Genomic DNA, 21,982 nt, shown 5'->3' on the forward strand with positions numbered 1-21,982 from the left:
ATACCCTGACAGTGTTGTTTGATTGGAAGTCCATTTGAATAAATCTGTCATTTCAAGGGGTTATCCTCAATGTTCCTTTCATTAACTAGAATAATACAGTCTGCTGTGTTAAACTCTTTGATATCTGTTGTTGTGTTAAAATTAGTGCAGGTACCATAATCTGACATCGTTGCTTGGTACAAAATTTATTGAATTGTTTATTTGGAAGATTGCAGTTTGATGTGTTAATTTTTGTTTGTTTTTGGCTGTATAAAAAATCAGTTTTCTCACAACACCATATTGACACTTTTGTTCTATGCCTTCTACATTTCCCTAAAAAAAAAAAAATCCTCAAGAGAGACATATATTTTTTCTATTATAAAAAATTTTAAAACTATATTCTGATAAAACCATTTCAAATATACATATGAAAAACTACCTTGAACATTGTTATCTTTTATTTACATTTTTTTGTAATGATTATAATTATTATAATTAAGCAATGATTATTATTGTAGATTCCAAATAGTATTTGCTTTATTTTATTGAACAAGATTATAAACTGACAGATTTATTTTTTACGTAAAATCTTGTCACTAAATATAGATGTGCTTTATTGGTCTTCTGTGTTGTAAAGAGTACAAATTTTATTATTATGATATGAATTCTGTTTTAGATTGAACAAAAGAAAAGTCAATGCTTATGAATATAATTATGAATTATTTTCTTATTAATATACATTTTTTGTGCTTTTTTAGTGTTAAGTTTTTAAAATGCCTGTGAAACTTAGCATAGTTATTTAATTTCAATGACGTATGATTTGTAAGAGCTGACTATACTTTATTTTTCTATCTTTCATGTTAATTAATGATTTTTTTTAACATTAGAATGTGTATTTTTACGGGTATTCCTTAAAAGTGTCAATGTTTGCCATCTTCAATTGTGCATGTCCTACATTTATCCGCTGCCATGTCAACTTTTTTCTGCATTTATATCCATACAAAAAGTCTTTCTCAATTGCCATCAACAACAGTTTTCTTTGTCCAATCGGCATATTTGTCTCCACCAAATTGGCAGTATCAATTAAAGACACAGCTTCTATGTATTTGGGGTATCTTCGCTAAGCTTCCTTACGCTGGCTCATGTTTTTACTTTGTCAGATTGTTTGTCGGACGAAGTCATAAATGTGATGTCTTTATTGTCGCACATATTTATATTTTATAGACAATTATATTGAAAAATATGAATTCTTTTTATCTTTATCTACTGTTTCGAAAACAGATGCAAACAAATCAATGTTAGCATTCCTTTCTGAACAACAACTGTAAAATAAATAAGGAACAAGCTGTAAAAAATTTAAGTTATTATCAAGTATTGACAATAATCAATAATGTGTAAATGATTATTGAAGTTTTGTAAAAACAGATGTAAATGATGTAACTTATTAATGATATCTGTTCCTTATTATTTCTGCAAAATAGCACATTTTTCTTTTTGCCCAACTCCTGCACAGAAGGGTTTCTGGCAAAAGAAAGCTTGGCTCTTGCTTTATTTAGCATCTTTTCAACCAAAAATCTCCTTTCATCATTCCATTCGTGGCAAATATTACAAGGAAAAGCCTTAGGGAAAATTCTATGTCATAATTATTTGATAGCACAATAAATTTTTTTAAACTCTGAAAAAGATTTTATATGAATTTAGTTAAATATACTCACCATGAAATTACATTTATATTATATAGAATATGTTTGCTTTCACAACATGTTCTCATTGCAATTAACTAGGTGATTAAAAAACATCCATAAGATGTACTCACCTACCTCATAATTTACCTGTTTATATACAGTAACTTCAGTTTTAAGACAGTCTTCTTGAGATTTCAAAATAACCAGTTGTATTATATGGCCTGGTAAAAGGGTTTCCCTGCTTAAATTGACCTTTACCTTTCAATGGCAACGGCATATAAAAAGAAGTAAAAAGTAAAATAACAAAAATACTGAACTCTGAATGAAAAATCAAAGGTTTGCTGCGTTATTTTTACATAAATCGACATTAGTATTCTTCTTTAACAATAAGCCTTATAAAAACAAACTATTTATTGTAAGAGGAACAAATTTTCCACCATTGTTTTCATATAAATCGACATTAGTTTTCTTCTCTAACAAGAAGACTTATAAAAACAAGCTGTATATTTTAAACATGAAAAATTTCCCGCCATTATTTTCAACTGTATCCACATTAGTATCCTTCTCAAACAATAATCCTTATAAAAATCTTTATCTACTGTTTTTAAAACAGGAGCAAACAAATCAATATTAGCATTCCTCTCTGAACAAAGTAATAATGTATAGATGGTTATTGTCAAAATAGATGGTATCCTAGGTCTCCAGGGACTTGAGGGGTATAACAGTAGGGCTGAAATCTATGTTTGGTAAAAGTAAAAGATTTATCAACATTAGTATCCTTCTCCAACTGTAATCTTTAAAAAAATAAAAAAAATAAATATATTTAACACAGGATTATGCTGCTGAACATTTTAATTTCCTGTAATTTAGAAATATTATAGACAAAATCAATCATGCTATCAAATTGTAGAGTCTTAATAAGTTTTCAAATGAAAACTAAATGTACCCTTTTATTTAATTTTATGTGAGCACATGATAACATCAGCAGTGTTATTATAAGTAAACTATGTTTGTATTATGACAACAAACCAAAGTTTTTATAAAAAATTTCTTCATCAACCTAGATTACCTAGATATTTCTGCTCCATTATCAGTATATCAACTGAAACTATATTGCCATGTAACAAATAACTATCTGTTAATGCAAGGGTCATCACACTGCATTAAGGAAATTGATGACATGCAAATAAAAATCCTGATTAAGATTAACATACCCTGCAGTGCATGAACAGTTTGAAAGCTCTATCTGTCCTCCTTTAATATCTATCTCAACACTGTAAGAGATCTCGTTCTTGCATTGACCTCTGTGACATTCTGCTGAGATGTTTACTGTCTGTTCAACGTTTTTCAATATTTAAACATTGTGAATATATCCCTCGCTAAAATACTTGAACCCAGTTTACTTGCACTTCAAAGAAATTTCACAATTTAGAAACCCTAACTGGAATTTGTTTGGTAATCAGACAAACTTGATACAAGATAAGGCTTTGTTGCTAGCCATCTTTTTCACTTTGTTTGTCTGAGTCACCATGATAATAGCTAATTAGCATATATGGATGATAGGTAAATTTGAACATGTCATAAGCTCCATATAATGTACTTATAATTTACCAAAGAACTGGTTTATAATCCAGGAATGAAAATGGAAGATTTATTTAAGCAGAATTGTAACCAAAATATGTTCACTAAGACTTTTAAGAGTTCAAGTTTTTTGATTGAATTGTGAAAATGACCTGTTTCTTGATTGTGCTTACAATGCTTTATGAAATGTAAAATCTTTAACCAAAGATTCATTATTATTACATAGATTTATTTCTGCTGAATGTCATAATGTTCTATAAAAAAAGATGTACAACATATATAGTTTTAAAATATAAACAAGATTTATATAATCTCAACTTGATCTATACTGTAAATTCAGAAATTATTGCGTGCATTTATTATTGTGATTTTGTCATTTTAGACTAAAATGGGATTTAAATTTTGGGGACCTTGAGAATAATCCTGTTTTATTCATATAAAAAAATTAAATTATTGCAATTATAACTCTGTCACATTTTTTGCAATAATAAAAACATCACAGTAATTTCTGAATTTACAGTAATCAACATTCTCCCAACATTGCAGTCTTGATAAATGTCCAAGTTGTTAAGATTTACTTGTAAAGCAATGACGATTTCTTTCTTTAGCATTCAATTATTCTGAAGATGCATGCAATGCACTCAGAAAAGTATAGGCATGCTAATTCTTGACCAAAGGGTCCTTATTATTACACTGATTTACTTCAGCTGAATCTCATAATGTTCTGTAAAAAAAGATGTTCAATATAAATAATAATTATAAAATAAAAAACAAACTTAAAGAAACTTGTAAGCAACAAATAATGAACTGTTTTCAATCATGATAAATTTGATTTGTATATGTTGGAATCAAAGTTCTCAGTTTTCCAATACCACATTAATAAAATAATTTTTGTTATGACATAGAAGGACCTTCTATCTCAATTATTTTATCCTGGCATTAGTGGTTTCAGTTGTTCATTGTTCAGTTGGCAAGTCATATCAATTCTCTAGAAGGTACAATTTTTTTTGTGATTTGAGAAAGATCGAAGCCTAACTTGTCTCCAAGTTCTGAGTCTTATGTTTCCTCTGTAATTTGTTGCAACTCATCTTTATGAATCCCCATTTAAAAATAAAGCCATATACTTATTAATTGTTACATGATTGGAATTTTATTGCCTACGTTTAATTCTGTAACTTGAATTCAATATTCATTAGAAACACCTTTTTAAGCCAATCATACAATCAGATTTTCTGGAAATTGTCACCAATTGAGGTGGGTAAAATATTAGTAAACAATCAAAACTCATTTTTATAGAAAATTTGATTAAAAAATGTATAAAAAAATTCAGTGATATAGTATTTTGCCATGTTATGCAAGATAAGTTATACAATTATTGGGTAAATTATTACTATGTTCGTGTTAACATCCTGGATTAAACAATAACAAGATTTTGTCCGTTTTTCAGCTAACATTTCTCAATCCTTAAATTGTAGCTGATATGAATAGCATTTTAAGAATGTAGTTCTACAGTGATTATTAGCTAATTTAAACTATTTTGTGCAATACTTTAAGACTTTGTATTTATTTATGTCTTTCAATGTTATGAATATATATATATTGTTCTAATAAAATTGCATTTTGATTGGATTATAATTGTTTCTTTTTATGCTCCTTTCCCAGTCTTGCTGTAGCATACATACATATATTTACAGATGGTATTTTGTACATACATATATTTACAGATGGTATTTTGTATTTAAACCTCATTGATAAATATGCATTTACAAGTCTTCTTATTTTAATATTAGTATTTTTCATCTATTTATGATATGGTAATTGTGCTTCCATCATTTCAATCCTCGCATAACACAACAAAAGATTGTGCTACCATTCATAACTTTTGATAGTGAAACTCGGCTGCAATACAGTATACAGTTAGCATTTATTTCACAATTACATTCTAAAAATAAAGAATGTGTTATTATTGCCAATGAAACAATTAACCACAACTGTCCAAATCACTTTGATGTAAGCAACTATAGTATATCATACAGCCTTCGAAAATCTATATCGTGTTGTCAGCGTGTTAAGATAGGCACACACAAGTATTTGGCATGGTCAAACATGTAAAAATCTTGCCTTACCCAAAGGGTCAAGTTAGCTACTCTCAACACTAGGCATCCATTATCCTGAATTGTACATGTGAGCCAAGGATCTGTACGTTTTAAAATGGGTTACTTTTATAAATTGTGACTTGGATTGAGAGGTGTTTTTTTTTGGCACTCATACCACATCGTATATCTTCTCTGGAATTGCTGTACTGAATTCAAACAAACTTGGACAATTTTCTTTTTGGTATTCGAGTTTTGAATATGTGTCATATGATCTCTCCTTCTAACCAACATACGTTACAATAGAATATGGGGAAACTGCAAGTTCTATCTTTTATCTTGAAAACAGATATAGGAAAAATCTAACCGTGACAGACAGGATCTAATTTCTTTAGATTGACGAAATCTCCTGAGTGACTCCTTGCATTTATTGCTAGTACTATAGAATTTAAAGTAAACATATCAGCATGACAGGATCTACAAGGATGCCAACAAGGCTGACATTCTAGTCGATGCCCCATGACTAAATTGCACATATATTTTAACCATTTATCACGTGTATTTATATCATCTTCGAACTATAATTCATATTGAGAAACTCAGTATCAAAAAGGAGCAACTGGTCAAAATCTAACAATATGCTATGCCTTAAGCGCGACATTTTGTAGGAATTAGTGCCACTTAAAGTAGGGAGAATCAAGAATTCCGATACCAGTTAAGATGAACTTGCATTGTCAGAGGTAAAACTTTTTGTCCAATTTTGAAGGACTTATTGGGAATTTCAGGGGAGCAACATCAATGCACACAAGTGCTTTCTATTTTTCTCGTTTGTGTCGACCATAACATGAAACAACATAGTCTTTTTTTCCCACATTGTTGAATGTTGCAGTTGTTATCAAATAGTTCGTTTCTAGTTTGTATGTTGGCGTTTGTTCTTGTCGCAGTTGAGTGTGTTTCATTCTGTTTTGGTTTGTGACCTGGATTCGTTTTTCGCTTTATAAATTGTTGACTATTGAAGAGCTGTATTAGACTGTTGTCTTTTTCCCCCCAATAAAATGAAAATAGAAATGGGGAATGTGTCAAAGAGACACAACACGACGATAGAACAGCCGAAGGCCACCAATGGGTCTTCAATGTAGAGAGAAACTCCCGTACCCGGAGGAGTCCTTCAGCTGGCCACTAAACAAATATGTATACTAATTCGGTGAAAATGGACGTCATACTAAACTCCGAATTATACACCCAATTAATTCCGATACAAAGACCCTATAAGTGAATCAATATTAAAGCCAAAATATGCAATATTTAATGACCTGACAACAGTATCGTAACTATATCTCTTCTTAATAAGTCGGTTTAAAGGTTTTGTTAGTTTTTGAGTTGAATATTGACATTTTTGTGCTTTGTAAAGAATATTATCATAAAATATTTGATGTGAAATACCTGAACGTATAAGATGTCTGCATCTTGAGTTATATTTACGTATGATGTCCTTGTACCGATGATAAAATTTAGTAAATGTTTTAACTAGTTTGTGATATCGAAATCCCTGGTGTAAGAATATGTCAGTAAAAATTAAATTTCTCTCGCTAAAATATAATACATTTTTACATACACGAGCTAATCGTGCATGTTGAGTTATTTAACACCATAAGATTGTGACAAGGGAACGTCACCATCTAAAAATGTGTCATTAACGATAGGAAATGAAAAATTATCTCTTTTATCATACATTTTTGTATTAAGCTTCCCGTTAATGATATAGATATCAAGATCGAGGAAAAAGCAGTGGTCATTGTTAGTATTAGCTTTATCTAAAGTTCAGCAGGATAAATTTCTTTAGTATACATACTGAAGTCGTCATTATTTAGAGCCAATATATCATCCAAATATCTCAAAGTATTGTTAAATTTTCGTATCAGATGTTGAATTTAAGAATTGTAGAAACACAATTTATGTTTATTGCTAGAGTTCATATCAAGGTTTTATTTAGATCCTTGGATGTTTTTAGTCATTTTCACATTTATTATATGTTTTCGAATTCTTATAATTACCTACACACATAATACTATACCTATAGATATGAATAACAGTTTGTAAAGATAAGTGACAATCATTTGCATAATAGCTTATTCTACCCTAATCATTTATTATAGCTTAAATTTATGAAGGAAATCATGACAGGGGAAAAAGGTTTAAACAACTACCAATCTTTTGATATAGCTTTAATCTGCACAGACATTATTACGAAAGAAACACCTTAGACAGTTTCATTTTTTTTTTATCGCATAATCGTTTTGAACTGCTGTTACTGCCGGCGTTTGAAATGGATAGATATTCACACAGGCATTCGGTTTTTCAACGGAAACTGTTAGGTCAGTTAAGATAAGCCAGCTTGTTCTTGTAATTATGAAGCAGAACTTGAAATAAAAATCTTTTGGAAAACAAGAAAAAAATTTGAAGCAAAATCATGTATTTATTTCTTTTGCTATTTCTTTATATTATATGCTTTCATTAAAACGTACTTGTGTCATTTAAACAAGTTCAACAGCAAGTAGAACATACTGCAGAAATGAGTTTTACAATATTTTTTGTTTGTATCTGAAATTGAACAAATGGGTATCTTTACTTGAGTAAAGTTAATTTTATTGTGAAATGACCATACTTGTAAGCCATAATTTATAAGTGGGAGGATTGACAAGCCACAAAACCAGGGTCAACCCAATATAATTTTCTTAAAATGTCCTGTACCAAATTAGTAGTTTTTATCAAATAGTCCGTTTCGATATATGTCTTTTTGTTGCAGTACAGTGTTTCTGCTGTTTTCCTCTTACAGTTAACACGTTTCCTTTAAATTTTGGTTTGTGACCCGGATTCGTTTTAGTTAAATCGATTTAGGACTATTGAACATCAATATACTACTGTTGCCTTTATTTATTATTATACGACAGCAAAAAATTTATTTTTTCGTCGTATATTGCTATCACGTTGGCGTCGTCGTCGTCGTCGTCCGAATACTTTAGTATAGTTTTCTATAGTTTTCGCACTCTAACTTTAGTAAAAGTGAATAGAAATCTATGAAATTTTGACACAAGGTTTATGACCACAAAAGGAAGGTTGGGATTGATTTTGGGAGTTTTTGTCCCAAGATTTTAGGAATTAGGGGCCCAAATAAACATTATTCTTGGTTTTCGCACAATAACTTTAGTATAAGTAAATAGAAATCTATGAAAGGAGTAGGTTCGGTAAGGGCCGATTTTGGCCTCAAATTTCAGGTTCATCTAACGAAAGTTTTTTGACACTTTTTAAACACTTAAGTGTCTACTTCAATTGATTCGATTAGTTTATATGAAAGATTTTAACTGATTTAGCCATTAAAAACGCTCTGATTTAAGATCAAATATGAAAAATCCATCAAATATGCCAAAAAACGTCACTTTTCAGATGGTTTTTGTCAAAAATGAAAGTGGCCGCATCCGTGTTCATCCTCAACCTTTATATATGTTTTGTATTATCATCAAATACAACTTACATTTCAATATTATGAATGAACACGAATGTGGCCACTTTCATTTTAGACGGAAACCGTCTTAAAATTAACCAAAATGCTAAAATTTGGAAGATTTCAGTAATTTAGCATGACTTAACGATGCTAGTACGCGATATTTGTGCATTGTATTGTCAAAAACAGCCCATATTTATTTAGCAGAAGCATTTTACTTTCCAAAATATAGCTTAAAGATTACATTTTCACAATTTTGTAAAACTGCTATATTTTAGGGCCAAAAAGGGGTCTTACTGAACCTACTCCTTTTAACACAAGGTTTATGACCATAAAAGAAGGGTTGGTATTGATTTTGGGAGTTTTGGTCCTCACAGTTTAGGAATAAGGGGCCCAAAGGGTCCAAAATTAAACTTTGTTTGATTTCATCAAAAATTGAATAATTGGAGTTCTTTGATATGCCCAATCTAATTGCGTATGTAGATTCTTAATTTTTGGTCCCGTTTTCAAATTGGTCTACATTAAGGTCCAAAGGGTCCAAAATTACACTTAGTTTGATTTTAACAATAAATTGAATCCTTGGGGTTCTTTGATATGCCGAATCTAAAAATGTACTTAGATTTTTGATTATTGGCCCAGTTTTCAAGTTGGTCCAAATCGGGGCCAAAATTAAACTTTGTTTGATTTCATCAAAAATTGAATAATTGGGGTTTTTTTTATATGCCAAATCTAACTGTGTATATAGATTCTTCATTATTGGTCCAGTTTTCAAATTGGTCAACATTAAAGTCCAAAGGGTCCAAAATTAAACTTAGTTTGATTTTAACAAAAATTGAATTCTTGGGCTTCTTTGATATGCTGAATCTAAACATGTACTTATTGTGCAATAGCAAGAAATTTTCCATTGCACAGTATTGGGCAATAGCAAGAAATCTTCAATTGCACAGTATTGCGCAATAGCAAGAAATATATAATTGCACAATATTGTGCAATAGCAAGAAATTTTCAAATTTTTTTTGAGTTATCTTTCTTTGTCCAGAATAGTAGTTGAACTTAAATCATTGTTTTATACAATATACAATGTATATTCACTTTTACTACCAACTGATAAATTAAAACAATCTTTACCATTCAGTGATAACAAGCACTTTTTTTACATTTTAATATTTTATGATGATGTATTTAAATGAGTAGTTTTTGTTGCAAACTCCGTTAGAAATTTGAATTGAGATCAGTTTTGGAATAAGAAAAAATTGGGGGGGGGGGGGGGGTAATTTCTTCTCATTTCAGATTTCATAAATAAAAAGAGAATTTCTTCAAACATATTTTTGAGAGGATAAATATTTAACAGCATAGTGAATTCCTCAAAGGCAAAACAAAAATGTTAAGTTCATTAGACCACATTCATTCTGTGTCAGAAACCTATGCTGTGTCAACTATTTAATCACAATCCAAATTTAGAGCTGAATCCAGCTTGAATGTTGTGTCCATACTTGCCCCAACCGTTCATGGTTCAACCTCTGCGGTCGTATAAAGCTGCGCCCTGCGGAGCATCTGGTTAGTTTTACATTCTGTCCTTTATTTTGTACACATATTTGTAGTGATTTAATTCTGGCTGAAAGACAAGAGCGAATAATAACAAAAAGTTAATACAAAATTATAAAATTACATAATTTTAATCGATTAACGCTTCATAGATTCAATTGAAATGCAATTGTATGACCAACAAGTGGGTAAATAAGGCAATGAGTGGGGATTTAATACTACAATGTAATTGTCTGTGTTGTCTTTTGTTGAATTTCCTCGCTATATACATATATCAAAGGCACCTTTCTATATTTTTCTATAACGTTTTCATTCTGACACAAGTTGTAGTCATGTAAGTAATCTTTAGAGTATGACATTAAATAACCGAAAAAATAACGATTTCAGATTTGTACAGGTTTTTTTTAATAATTATCCATGTATTTATTTAAACTAATGTGTAGACGGAAATTATAAATATGTTTTTTTTTATCTACGGTGTGGCTGCTAGTGGACTACACGTTCATAAGATGCTTTGCATTGATTTTTTGTTAAAGTTTTTTGGGGGAATGAGAGAGGGGATGGTCGATTTAAACACTTTCAGTTTAATGTTTTCAAACGTGTTATACTATTCCACTTCTGATCAGGAATGTATCGGATGACAGTTGTTAAAATAAAAAAGTAAAATCACAAAATTACTGAACTCCAAGGAAAGTTCAAAACGGAAAGTCCCTAATCAAATGGCAAAATTAAAAGCTCAAATACATCAAACGAATGGATAACAAATGTCATATTCGTGACTTGGTATAGGCATTTTCTCATGTAGAAAATGGTAGACTGAACCTGATTTTATGGCTAGCTAAACCTCTCACTTGTATGACAGTGGCATCAAACGTTGTTTTTATCCTGTCTTTATGGAGGTTGGAGTGTCTTTGTTTTTATTATGATAATCAGTTTTGTTTAGCTCATCTAGCCCAGAGAACTGTGTGAGCTTTAATTCCCGTCACTTGGTTAACTTTCCCAAAAAACCTCTCTGAATGAATTTGACAAATTTAAAAACAAAACAATTATGTATCTTGTTCCAACAGGGCCATGACGGTTGAAAATTGAACATGTAGGTAAATGCTATGTCTTATAGTAGTTGTAGCTTCAACAGGAGATTTTTACCAATGTATTACTTTATATCTTGGAACCATAACAGATAGTTAGCTAACAAAAGTCGAAATCTACAGTCTTTTCCGTAAAAGAGTTATTGTCCTTTGAAATATAAAAATGACAAGTTTTACTATTTTTCTTTTGCCTGATATCGTGAAAACTATAATACTAGATAGATAGAAACGTCAAAAAAGCAAAAAATATCAGCAAGACAAGATCTGCAAATAGGTCATCATAATCAATTGTCGGTTGTCTTCTTATAGGAATTGCTGCCCTTAAGTTACGATTTTTACCCATTTGTGTTTTGAAATAAAAACTATAGAGATAAATAGTAAACAAATAATTAAAAAAAAATCAGCGATGAACAATCAACAAAAGCAGATTTTAGTCATGAGTAACATTCTAGTCTATTGCAGTATTGAAGGTAAAAATAGACCTAGGCGAGCGATCTTTAAGGTATCTATAAATGTTTTTTTTTAATTGATTAACAAAATAAACCAGAGAAAAAAGGCGCGCTTACGACTTTATAATAACTATTTGTTTTTTATAAGTTGGCTCATAAAACAAAATGCTTAAATGTTGGTCCGTTTATTGTTTAATCTTAAGTAAACGGTTTTGGTATTTCTCCTGTATATGGTTGAAAGAAAAACGCTTTTTTGATGATCCTGAAATAGCAAAAACTCGATATTTTTCCCTTCCCCGCATTTATTACTGATACTATTATATAAGAGTTTATTAATTTTTCGTTGCCTTGTAACATCCATATCAAAGCAATGAAACTAGTTAAAGTGGGCTAGTATGAAAAAATGCGTAGGAAGTTACGCTAATGATAATGAATAACATATTATTTATATAAAGCATACGAAATACGGGAATCAATGACATTGGGTTTCAATTGAAATATAAATAGCAATTACATTCTGTATAATTATAGTTTACTATTCAAGCGTTACGTTCACCACTCTACAAAAAATGTATGTTGTGTTTTTTTATTTTTGTGTTAAATCGAGGCCTTGTTCAACGTAAAAAAACAATATGAAAAACACTGATTGAGAATCTGGCAAGTATGTATACTGTTATGATTAGAATTACATGGGGAGGGTAACAAGAGATAATACACAAACTATGTCAAGCTGGTGAAATTTCAAATATATGACTAATAATAACAATGTTCAAAAATTATAACTCGGACTGATTCTAAACCAATCTGAATATCAATATTGTCGAATCTGAATACTGTTCACCTGTAATTTTTTAAAAGTAAATTTAATTGTGGGTTTACCTGCCTAGAGCAGTGGACCTATGATGCTCGTTTAGATTTAATTATTACAAAAAATGTCCATTTCGTTTTCCAAACCGTACCCGATGTTATTTCGTATATAAATAACATGTGCATGGCGCCCTGTAATGCAGTTACCAATATTTATTTATGTTTTATTCTTATACAGGTACTGATTTGTCCTATTTATTAAAACTAGTAAATGAATTAAATCGGAAGATTCTTTCTTATTGAGAAATAAATTTTGATAATTGTGAGTCCAAATTTACTTGTGCGTGCATGAACGCATTAGCGTATACATGCTTATTGTATTTAAATGAAAATTTTCATAACCCACATGCTATTTTTAGTATTTTCATTTATGTCGGTTAAAGCTCTATATATATTATGTATTGTGTTATGTATTACTGAATTAAATAAATCTTTTATGCTTTTATGCTAGTTGTACATTCTCATTTCACACAATTTGCTTCGTGTGAAATGAGAGGAGGGTATTTTTTTTTTGTTAGTTTCATTATTATTATTATTACTAGTAGAAGTAGCAGTAGTAGTATTGATTTCGTCTTTATCTGAATTTTAAATGACAATTTTTATTTAGCTTGTGATTAGTTTTACCAGCACATATACAGGCCAATTTCGTGTCATATATTTTTTATGATGGTATGATACTTAACCCATAATAGGAGGAACTATACTTGATTTTCACATGATGAAGACATATAATCTTTCAATCACTTTAATTGAGGTCTGTAGCTGGCATGTCAGTAACTGCTAGTAGTCTAGGCCTTTCTTAATTTATGTATCCTTGTCATTTTGCTTAGTTTATTTAGTTACCTATTCTGACATCGGACTCGGACTTCTTTGAAACTGCGTTTCACTGTGCGTATTGCTGTGGGTTTTTTTTATTCTACACTGACTATATGTATATGGGGAGGGTTGAGATCTCACAAAACATGTTTATCCCAGCCGCATTTTTTGTGTCTGTCCTAAGTTAAGAGCTTCTGGCCTTTGCTAGTATTGCATGGGTTTTTTTTTTATCATTTCACGTACTCGTATTATTTTGAAGTTTAGTGTGATCTCCATTTTCACTGAACTAATACACAGTTTTATTTAGGTGTTATTTGAGACTCTTCTCTGTAAGCGAGCTTTTCTCGCTGCGATTAAGACCTATTGGTAGTCTTCATCTGTTATCTGCTCTTTAGTCGGGTTGTTGTCTCTTTGACATATTCCCTATTTCCATTCTCAATTATATATAAAGTGTATAGTTAGTATATTCATTGTGTTGGGACCCCCTCCAAATACTTTAGTCTAAATAATCTTGGAGTTTGCAAAAATTAATGATGAAATTGCTGAAACGCGAGTCATTATTTACATCATTACTAAACGATATTTCTATTCTCAGTCTTTTGAACAAAAGACATCGGCATATGATAGATAAAACTTTGATGTGTTCGAAAAAGTAAGGAACTTATTACCTAAGTTGTAATCGGCAAAACAATTCGGAATAGTTGGTCCTCAATGTTTTTCAACTTCGTACTTAATTAATCTTTTTAATATTATTTTTTACCAGTTTCAGCCCATCATTTTCGACATTTCAAAATGCCTGTACCAAATCAGGAATATGACAGTTGTTGTCCATTTGTTTGGTGTGTTCTATGATTAGGGATTTTCTGTTTTTAATTTTCCTCGGAGTTCAGTATTTTTGTTATTTTACTTTTTACCGTTAAAAAAATGGTTAAAAAGCATCCAAGCAGCAACTATATATAAGGTTACACTATACACATGGACACTTGATTGGTTTTAAACCCTAGTAGGTGGATATAAACCATTTAAGAGTAGAAGATCTCAGAAATTCTGCTTACTTTAAAGATCTTTTCTTGGTTCACCTTTAATCGTTACTCTGGGGGTGGACCTACAAAATACGATATTTACTGTCAATTTTTTTTCGAACATTTTAGTTTTTATGAATAAGCTTGTCATAGATACCAGGATTTAAATTTTGTATATCATCGTCTGACGTACAAAATTAAAGTCTTGGTGTCCCATTACCCGGTATCTCTGATGAGTTTTTTTTCTGGTGATATAATCTGAATTCGATTACATGTAAATGTAGTATCACTATTTGAAACTTAATTGTTTCTACTATTGATCAGATAATTTCAAAAACTCGCTGACATTTTATATTTGTCTTCAAAAGATTCATTAGTGACACTTTATAAAAAAAAGTGATAAACCAAATACAGTACGAGGACCAAAATTATGAAAGGTTTTGTCAAATACTGTAATCTATCCCTGGGGTAGAACATCTCTACCATTTCGAAAATCTAGGTTTTGTAATTTATAGCTTTGATCATATCAATGATAATTTATGTCAGCACGGAAGTGCTCACTACTAGGTTAAGGTTGGTGATACCCTCGGATAGGAACCAGCCACCATCACTGACATGAACCCTGCAATAAAGATTATAATTAATATTATACTTCTATTTTTGTTCCAGAAAAGTGAATATGCCTGTCGTGATGGCACCATGGCTGACACAGTTAGAGCACTTCTCCGACGATCTTTCTCTAGTACATTCCTACGATATTGTGGAGAAACTTGGTCAGCTAAATTATATATCAAAAGATCAATTGACAGAATTTCGAAAGATCATTCGAACAGCACGAAACGATACTAAAATATTTCACAGAGAAGAGGCAAAATCAGCAGTCCTGCTTAAACTGGCATATGAAATAACCATAGAGCAGTTCCTAGAGGCCTTATTGAGGTCAAAATATCATGTTTTAGTCCTGAAATTGATGTCCAATTGTCGAAAAGGGATACTTCGCTTAGTAGTTCGAAACGTGGAGCCAGGGCCTGGATTTAAAAAGGCTCAAGAACTATATCTCATTACCAAAATCAACACTCATAAAAATATATTCAAGGTTAATCCCACAGAAGCTTGTCGAACTATTTATGATTCAAACAAACTTAAGTTTGAAGACTGTCAACAAAAGTTAAAGATAGAAACAGATGAAGAGGAAAAAAGGAACCTTAAACAGAATCTCATGAAATACGCAAACATTTGTGTTTCTTGCTTGTTTGCAGCTTTAGATGCAGAAATTACTCGGTGGAATATAGATTTTGACTGGGACGAATGCACAGTTTCCTCCAGAAACGAACTAGCTAGACTTTTCCATCAACTAACTGGCTACATTAAGGAAACACCGAACCCGAATATTGCGGAAGTCGGCTTCTTTTCAAGGTTAGCAATAGCGTATGCGATGACGGGCCAATTAGCAAAGGCAGAAGGATATATCGAAACAGCATTTACATTGTCTTTTTCTATCCCAACGTGTTCAGAACTTTACTTCATGTACCATATGTTTGTTATGATTCTTTTATTTAAATACCAGAAGAACAAGTCGGGAATGGGCAAATTGGTCTGCATTGCAGAAGAAGCACGATCCTGCCTTCAGCAAGAGAACGATGATTCTATAAGATATTTTTGGACGCGAATGATACTTTTACGTAAAGTATTTTGTTTACTAGGGCTTGGTAACAATATGGAACTGATAAAAGGATATACCCCATCACAAGAACAAATAGATGAAGCAAAAGAAATGCTAGTAGAAATATGTGATATGGGTGATATGGAATCTAGAAGAGAAATGTTCTTTTTCACGGCTAAGGCAAGAATTGCACAATTAGAAGGGGATCTTGAGAGTGCCATTTTCTGTACAAAATTGGCAATCGATTGTGATGAATACAGATGCTTCGGTGAAACTGAGCAAGTACAAAAATATCGGGAACAATTGAGAAACCTGGTGACGAAAACTCAATGCGAAAATCAGCAAGATATTCGCATTGAAAATTAAATAAATTGAAGGAAATGATTTGGTCAAGATTATTCTGGTCATTCAACAATGATTGATGTCGATGAACATAACGAAACCACAACACTAAAGAAAATAGACTCAAATTCAGTTTTCCTGTTACTTTTGTTATTATACTTTTGGAGTATTTGCCATAAATCATTTGTTTGTTGTACATAATATTCATTGCTTGTTTTAAAATAACCGCGGAAATGTATTATTATTAGATTTGTCTGAGTTTTTATTACATTAACATTTTTAAAACATAAAGAACAGGGTTCTGGTTTATAACTTGATTTGCATTTATAAATGTTCTCTGTCCTTATCTTAGTAATCGGCACTAGAAAATTAAACTACACGATGTATGTATATACTGGCAATTATCAGGGCAATTAATTTATTTTCTACCACCAGAATTGGCTGCACACTTAGGGCGACTACAAACGTGACTAAAAATCGTCCTTTTTAGTATTCATAGAAAACTTGACTATCTTTGTCCTCATACCAATTACAACATCAGTCAATCTGTAGATGTCTTTCTGTTCTGATTCATAATAGATAGGCGAAAGATACCAGTGAGACATTCAAACTCATAAGTCGCAAATAAACTAACCATGTCATGTCTGAAAAAGAATGAAATTATAAGGAAAAGACCAACAAACAAACAAAAGTACACAAAACACAACACAAAAACTAAAAACTGAGCAACACGAAGCTCCCCAAAATACTGGCAGTGATCTCAGGTGCCCTGGAAGGGTAAACAGATCCTGCTACACATGTGACACCCATCGTGTTGGTCATGTAAGTTCAAACCCGGTAATAGGTCTAATTATGTAGGTCACATTCAGAAAATGGGGACGGGATTGCAGTTACAAAAGTAATATAAATATCTGTTATCATCTGTCCGAACACTTACGACGGGATGATTTCAACTTATCCACTTGAATGTCTTGGTTTAATAACTTCCTTGTGAGCAGCACAGATGTCAGTCAGTGTTTTGCTTTACCGATTTATATCAAGTATCATGGTCAAATTATACTTTTAATGGAGATTTTTTCTATTCTTATTCGTATATTTTAAAATGACTATGGAATTAACATTTTTTTTTGGAATTAACTACCTAAAACGAATTAACGTGGGTACCGTACATTGAAGCAATGCTTAACACGAATATTTTTGAAGTTTTGACAGAGGTATTAGAATATATAATTTTCTAATTCTATTCATTGCAGATAAGTTGTATATTTGACCCATTAATATTGATTTATTTTCAATTAAAAACGCTTTTCAGTTGATCTTTAACTGGCTGGGTATATATTTTTCATGAGAATGGAAAACACTCAGTGACATTTGGAAACATATAAATCATTTATATACTTAGTGACGTCCTTGGTGGAAATTCTATATTACTTGGCTGTACACCAAAACGTATCCCATGATGACAAACGTGACTAACTAAAACAGCCTTTTGTATTAATAGAATGTATAGAATGACTAGATTTCATATTTAAAAAAAGTATGATAATAATGCGTTGTTTTTTCTGCTTTTGATGACAATTTAGATTTTGAGGTTTTGACTTTTACGTAAAAAAACATGATTCTCGACATGATCGCATATCAATATATTATCTGTCTTATTTGTAGATTAATTTCAGATCGATTATGCTGCACAAACAGTCCAGTTAGATTTTCTAATTTACCACCATTTTTTTTCATTTAATGTCCTATACTAAGTTAGGAAAATGGCCATTGTTATATTATAGTTCGTTTCTGTGTTACATTTTAATGTTGTGTTTCGGTGTTTCCCTCAGTTTAGTTTGTAACCCGGATTTTTTTCTCAATCGATTTATGAACTTTGAACAGCGGTACACTACTGTTGCCTTTATTTACCTGTATAAATTGGCTTCATTTCTCATACAAATTTTAAAATTACAGGCTAAAGACACAAGATTGATGTGTTGCACCATATAAGGTTTTCAATATCTCAAGACAGAGGTGCCGGAATTAGATAAAATGAAAAAATCCAAACCCAAAAATATGAATCTAAATACTCTAAGCCACCAACAAAAAGTATCCCAAATACTATGAATACCTTAGAATTTTAAAACTTTTTGATTCTTCGGTAACTGGAATTTTATTAATATAAAAAAGGTTATCATTCATTTTACTGGATAAAACAGATATTACATGTCATGATATCAATGATAAGAAGAATAATCATGAAATGGTCTTAATCATAGACAAACTGTTTACAAAACTTTAAAAATACAAAGATATTTCTACCCCAGAAAATATAACCATGACTTTATTTGGTAAAACCTTTTGGTATTTTGGCTCCTCAATGCTCTTCAAATTCACACTTTAGTTTGGCCTTTCGAATGTCACAGGCGAGTCTTTTGAAGACGAAACGCGAGTCTGGCGTGACAAAATAAAATCCTTGTATCTATCAAGAGTTACTACGATACTCGCGCTAGGTACTGTAACGAAAACCAAGCGATCTGGCCTTGGTATTAAACTTTAAATGTGTATCCCTTAGTGTGTTGCTATAAGAATGTGTTTTGTTAGAATGGACGAGTATATACGAATTAAAAGGTATAACTGGTGAACTTCTTTGGTAGCGCGGTACTCTTGTATCGTGGTAGTTTGTTGTATTCTGGTAGATCTAAGGTTGCTTCTGTAAGAATTACACACTCGTCAAATAAAAATCAACTTGTATTAACTTTAAGATGCATCAAATATCAACAATATAAACAAATACAAAATAACTTCACAGTATCGACCCAGACCGTGTATATTTACGCCAAACATTTTTCATTTTTAACTGAAATACAGATTTTGCAAAATACTCTACAAATTTTAAAGTTAATTTGTTTGATAAATGTAACAAAAATTTGTTGAAGTCACTTCTTAAAATTCACTTTCGTTATGAAATTTGAAATTTATAATTTTCATCAGATTACATTATTTGATTCCAAGAGGATAATATAAAAAGTAATGATAAGTTTGTGTTAAAAAAAAATTCATCTTATCAACATTTTGAATAAATTTAAAACATTTGAATTTGATTATTTTAGAAAAAAAAAATTTCAATCTCCTTCTTAAGAACAAAATATTGAAATTGCTAACCTTAAGCATTTTTCATTTTGCCTTAAAAAATTGAAAAATGAAAAATGCTCCAACGTAGAGCATTTTTCAATTTGTCTTTCAAAATTGAAAAATGCTACAACGTGGAGTATTTTTCAATTTGCCTTGAAATATTGAAAAATGAAAAATGCCCCATATTGGTTGAATTTTCATTTTTAGAAAATTTTCTCAATAATGAAAATGTTTTTGTGTGTAGCATTTTTCAATTTTTGTAATCGTGTGACAAAATGAAAATGCTCTAAAAATTATTAAGAAATTGACATAAAAGATATTGGAAAATAGATAATCAAATTACCCAGAAAGTTTACTAGCTACAGGTTGGAGATCGGCAAATGGCAAATCAAATTCAACTGTCAAAAGATAAAGTTCTGTCGAGAAGTTATTCTCTAAATGCAACTTGTTAAGGAATTAATAGGCCCACATTATACGGAAGTAGTCTGGTTACTACTTAGTCTGGTAAATGGTATCTAGACGTATATATTAAAATCGCTTGGAATTAGCGTGTGTCACTTGCCCAGAGAATATCGTACTTGAGTCTTATCCGTATTCTCAGTCGTATTTATACTTAGGTATACCAATCTACCTATTTGGTTTTACCGTCTACAATTTTGGCTTACCATTTACCTAAATTACCATATACAGAGCCTACGTCATTAACAAAATAGATAATGACATCATTGTAGTGTACGTCATTTGAAGTAAACAATGCACAGGTGTTCCGATTTTACATAGGCAAGAATAATAAAAGTTGTAGCGTTAACAATGTTTAAACTAGTGTTGTCAAATCGTACACTTTTGCCTAACCGGTTACTCGGATAATCGTTCGACCGATTAACCGGTTAACCGGTAATTTAAGTTGGTGTTTGAAAGCCTTAATAGAACCCTACACATAGATAAAAGATGTGGTATGAGTGTCAATTTGACAACCTTTCATCAAAGTCATAAATACACTTTTAGAATTGAAGTTTTTCCTTTAGCATTATGAGGCTTGTCTGTGAGGATTCCTGGCGAAGTGTGACTTTTAATAATCAAATACACCGTATCAAATTTAGCGTTTGTACCAACTTCAGATTAAAAAATCCCCCAAAAAATCTTAATCTCGTAGAATTGAATATGTCAAATGTCTGAAACATATTATTGTTTCCTTTTCTCTTGTTGTCTCCGAAAATAATGGGGTGTGTTTCAAATTGAAATGATTAGTTATAAAAAAGAAGATGTGGTAACTATGATTGCCAATGAGACAATTCTTCACAAGAGACCAAAATGACACAGAAATTAACAACTATAGGTCATTGTACATGCTTTACGACCTGTTTCTTCACTGTGTTTGCTTTTTTCTTTAAGAATGTTACTCGTACTTTCACGTATACATTGAGTACATTCTCATTGGTATGCATTTCACAATTTTTGAATTGAAAGTTAGACTAACTACGGAGGTTGCACATTTAAATGTAGGTTTACACAATATTAGAGCAAAACGAAATATTGAAGTAATAAGTAAAATTAAATCTCATTACTGATTTAAAGTTACTGTTAAAAAAACATGTTTACTAACTATGTTTCTTAAAGATCCTGCCCCGAACTCTAATTAATTTTATGTTTTTAGGATTAACAATAGCAATCAATATACTGGACAATTGATCTGTCAAACTAATTACCACGACGACAATTTTTAAATAAAACATAACTATTTAATGATTTGATTTTCAACACAAATTTATATCAAATCTATCGAAATTGAAAAAAGTCCGGTTAACCGGTTAGCGTTTTTGGTATTCGGTATTCGGTTGTTCGACCGATTAACCGGTTAACCGGTTAACCGTTGACAACACTAGTTTAAACATAGTTTTAAAAGAAATATATAATAAGAACAGTCAATTAAGGGTAAGGTTTAAACAACATCATACCACAATTTTAGGGGAAACAAGTTCAATTTCAAGGGACCCTCATTTCGTTACAGTACATCATCTCGATTTTAGATAATTATCGTTTCCAAGTTCATGTTTGTCTTTTTACAATACTATTTTGTCTTTAGCTTTAATGTCTTTTATTTCGTATGACCACTTGATATCTCCTTCGTATTGAAGAAATTATGTGAAAAGTAGAATCACCAAAATACTGAACTCCGAGGAAAATTCAAAACGGAAAGCCCTTATAAATCAAATGGCAAAACGATAAGCTCAAA

At 31.0% G+C, this 21,982-nt stretch overlaps 1 protein-coding gene across 1 annotated transcript; it reads left to right on the plus strand.

Annotated features, from left to right (window-relative positions):
- The first annotated feature begins 12,457 nt into the window (after positions 1 to 12,457).
- Positions 12,458 to 16,942, plus strand: LOC139480933 (uncharacterized). The gene is made up of 2 exons (XM_071263912.1): positions 12,458 to 12,583; positions 15,297 to 16,942. Exon 2 carries the CDS (start codon positions 15,307 to 15,309, stop codon positions 16,654 to 16,656), a length of 1,350 nt encoding a protein of 449 aa, XP_071120013.1. The 5' UTR covers positions 12,458 to 12,583; positions 15,297 to 15,306; the 3' UTR covers positions 16,657 to 16,942.
- The last annotated feature ends 5,040 nt before the right edge of the window (positions 16,943 to 21,982 follow it).

This window comes from Mytilus edulis, chromosome 7 (genome assembly GCF_963676685.1).
Source record: "Mytilus edulis chromosome 7, xbMytEdul2.2, whole genome shotgun sequence".
NCBI classification, from domain to species: domain Eukaryota; kingdom Metazoa; phylum Mollusca; class Bivalvia; order Mytilida; family Mytilidae; genus Mytilus; species Mytilus edulis.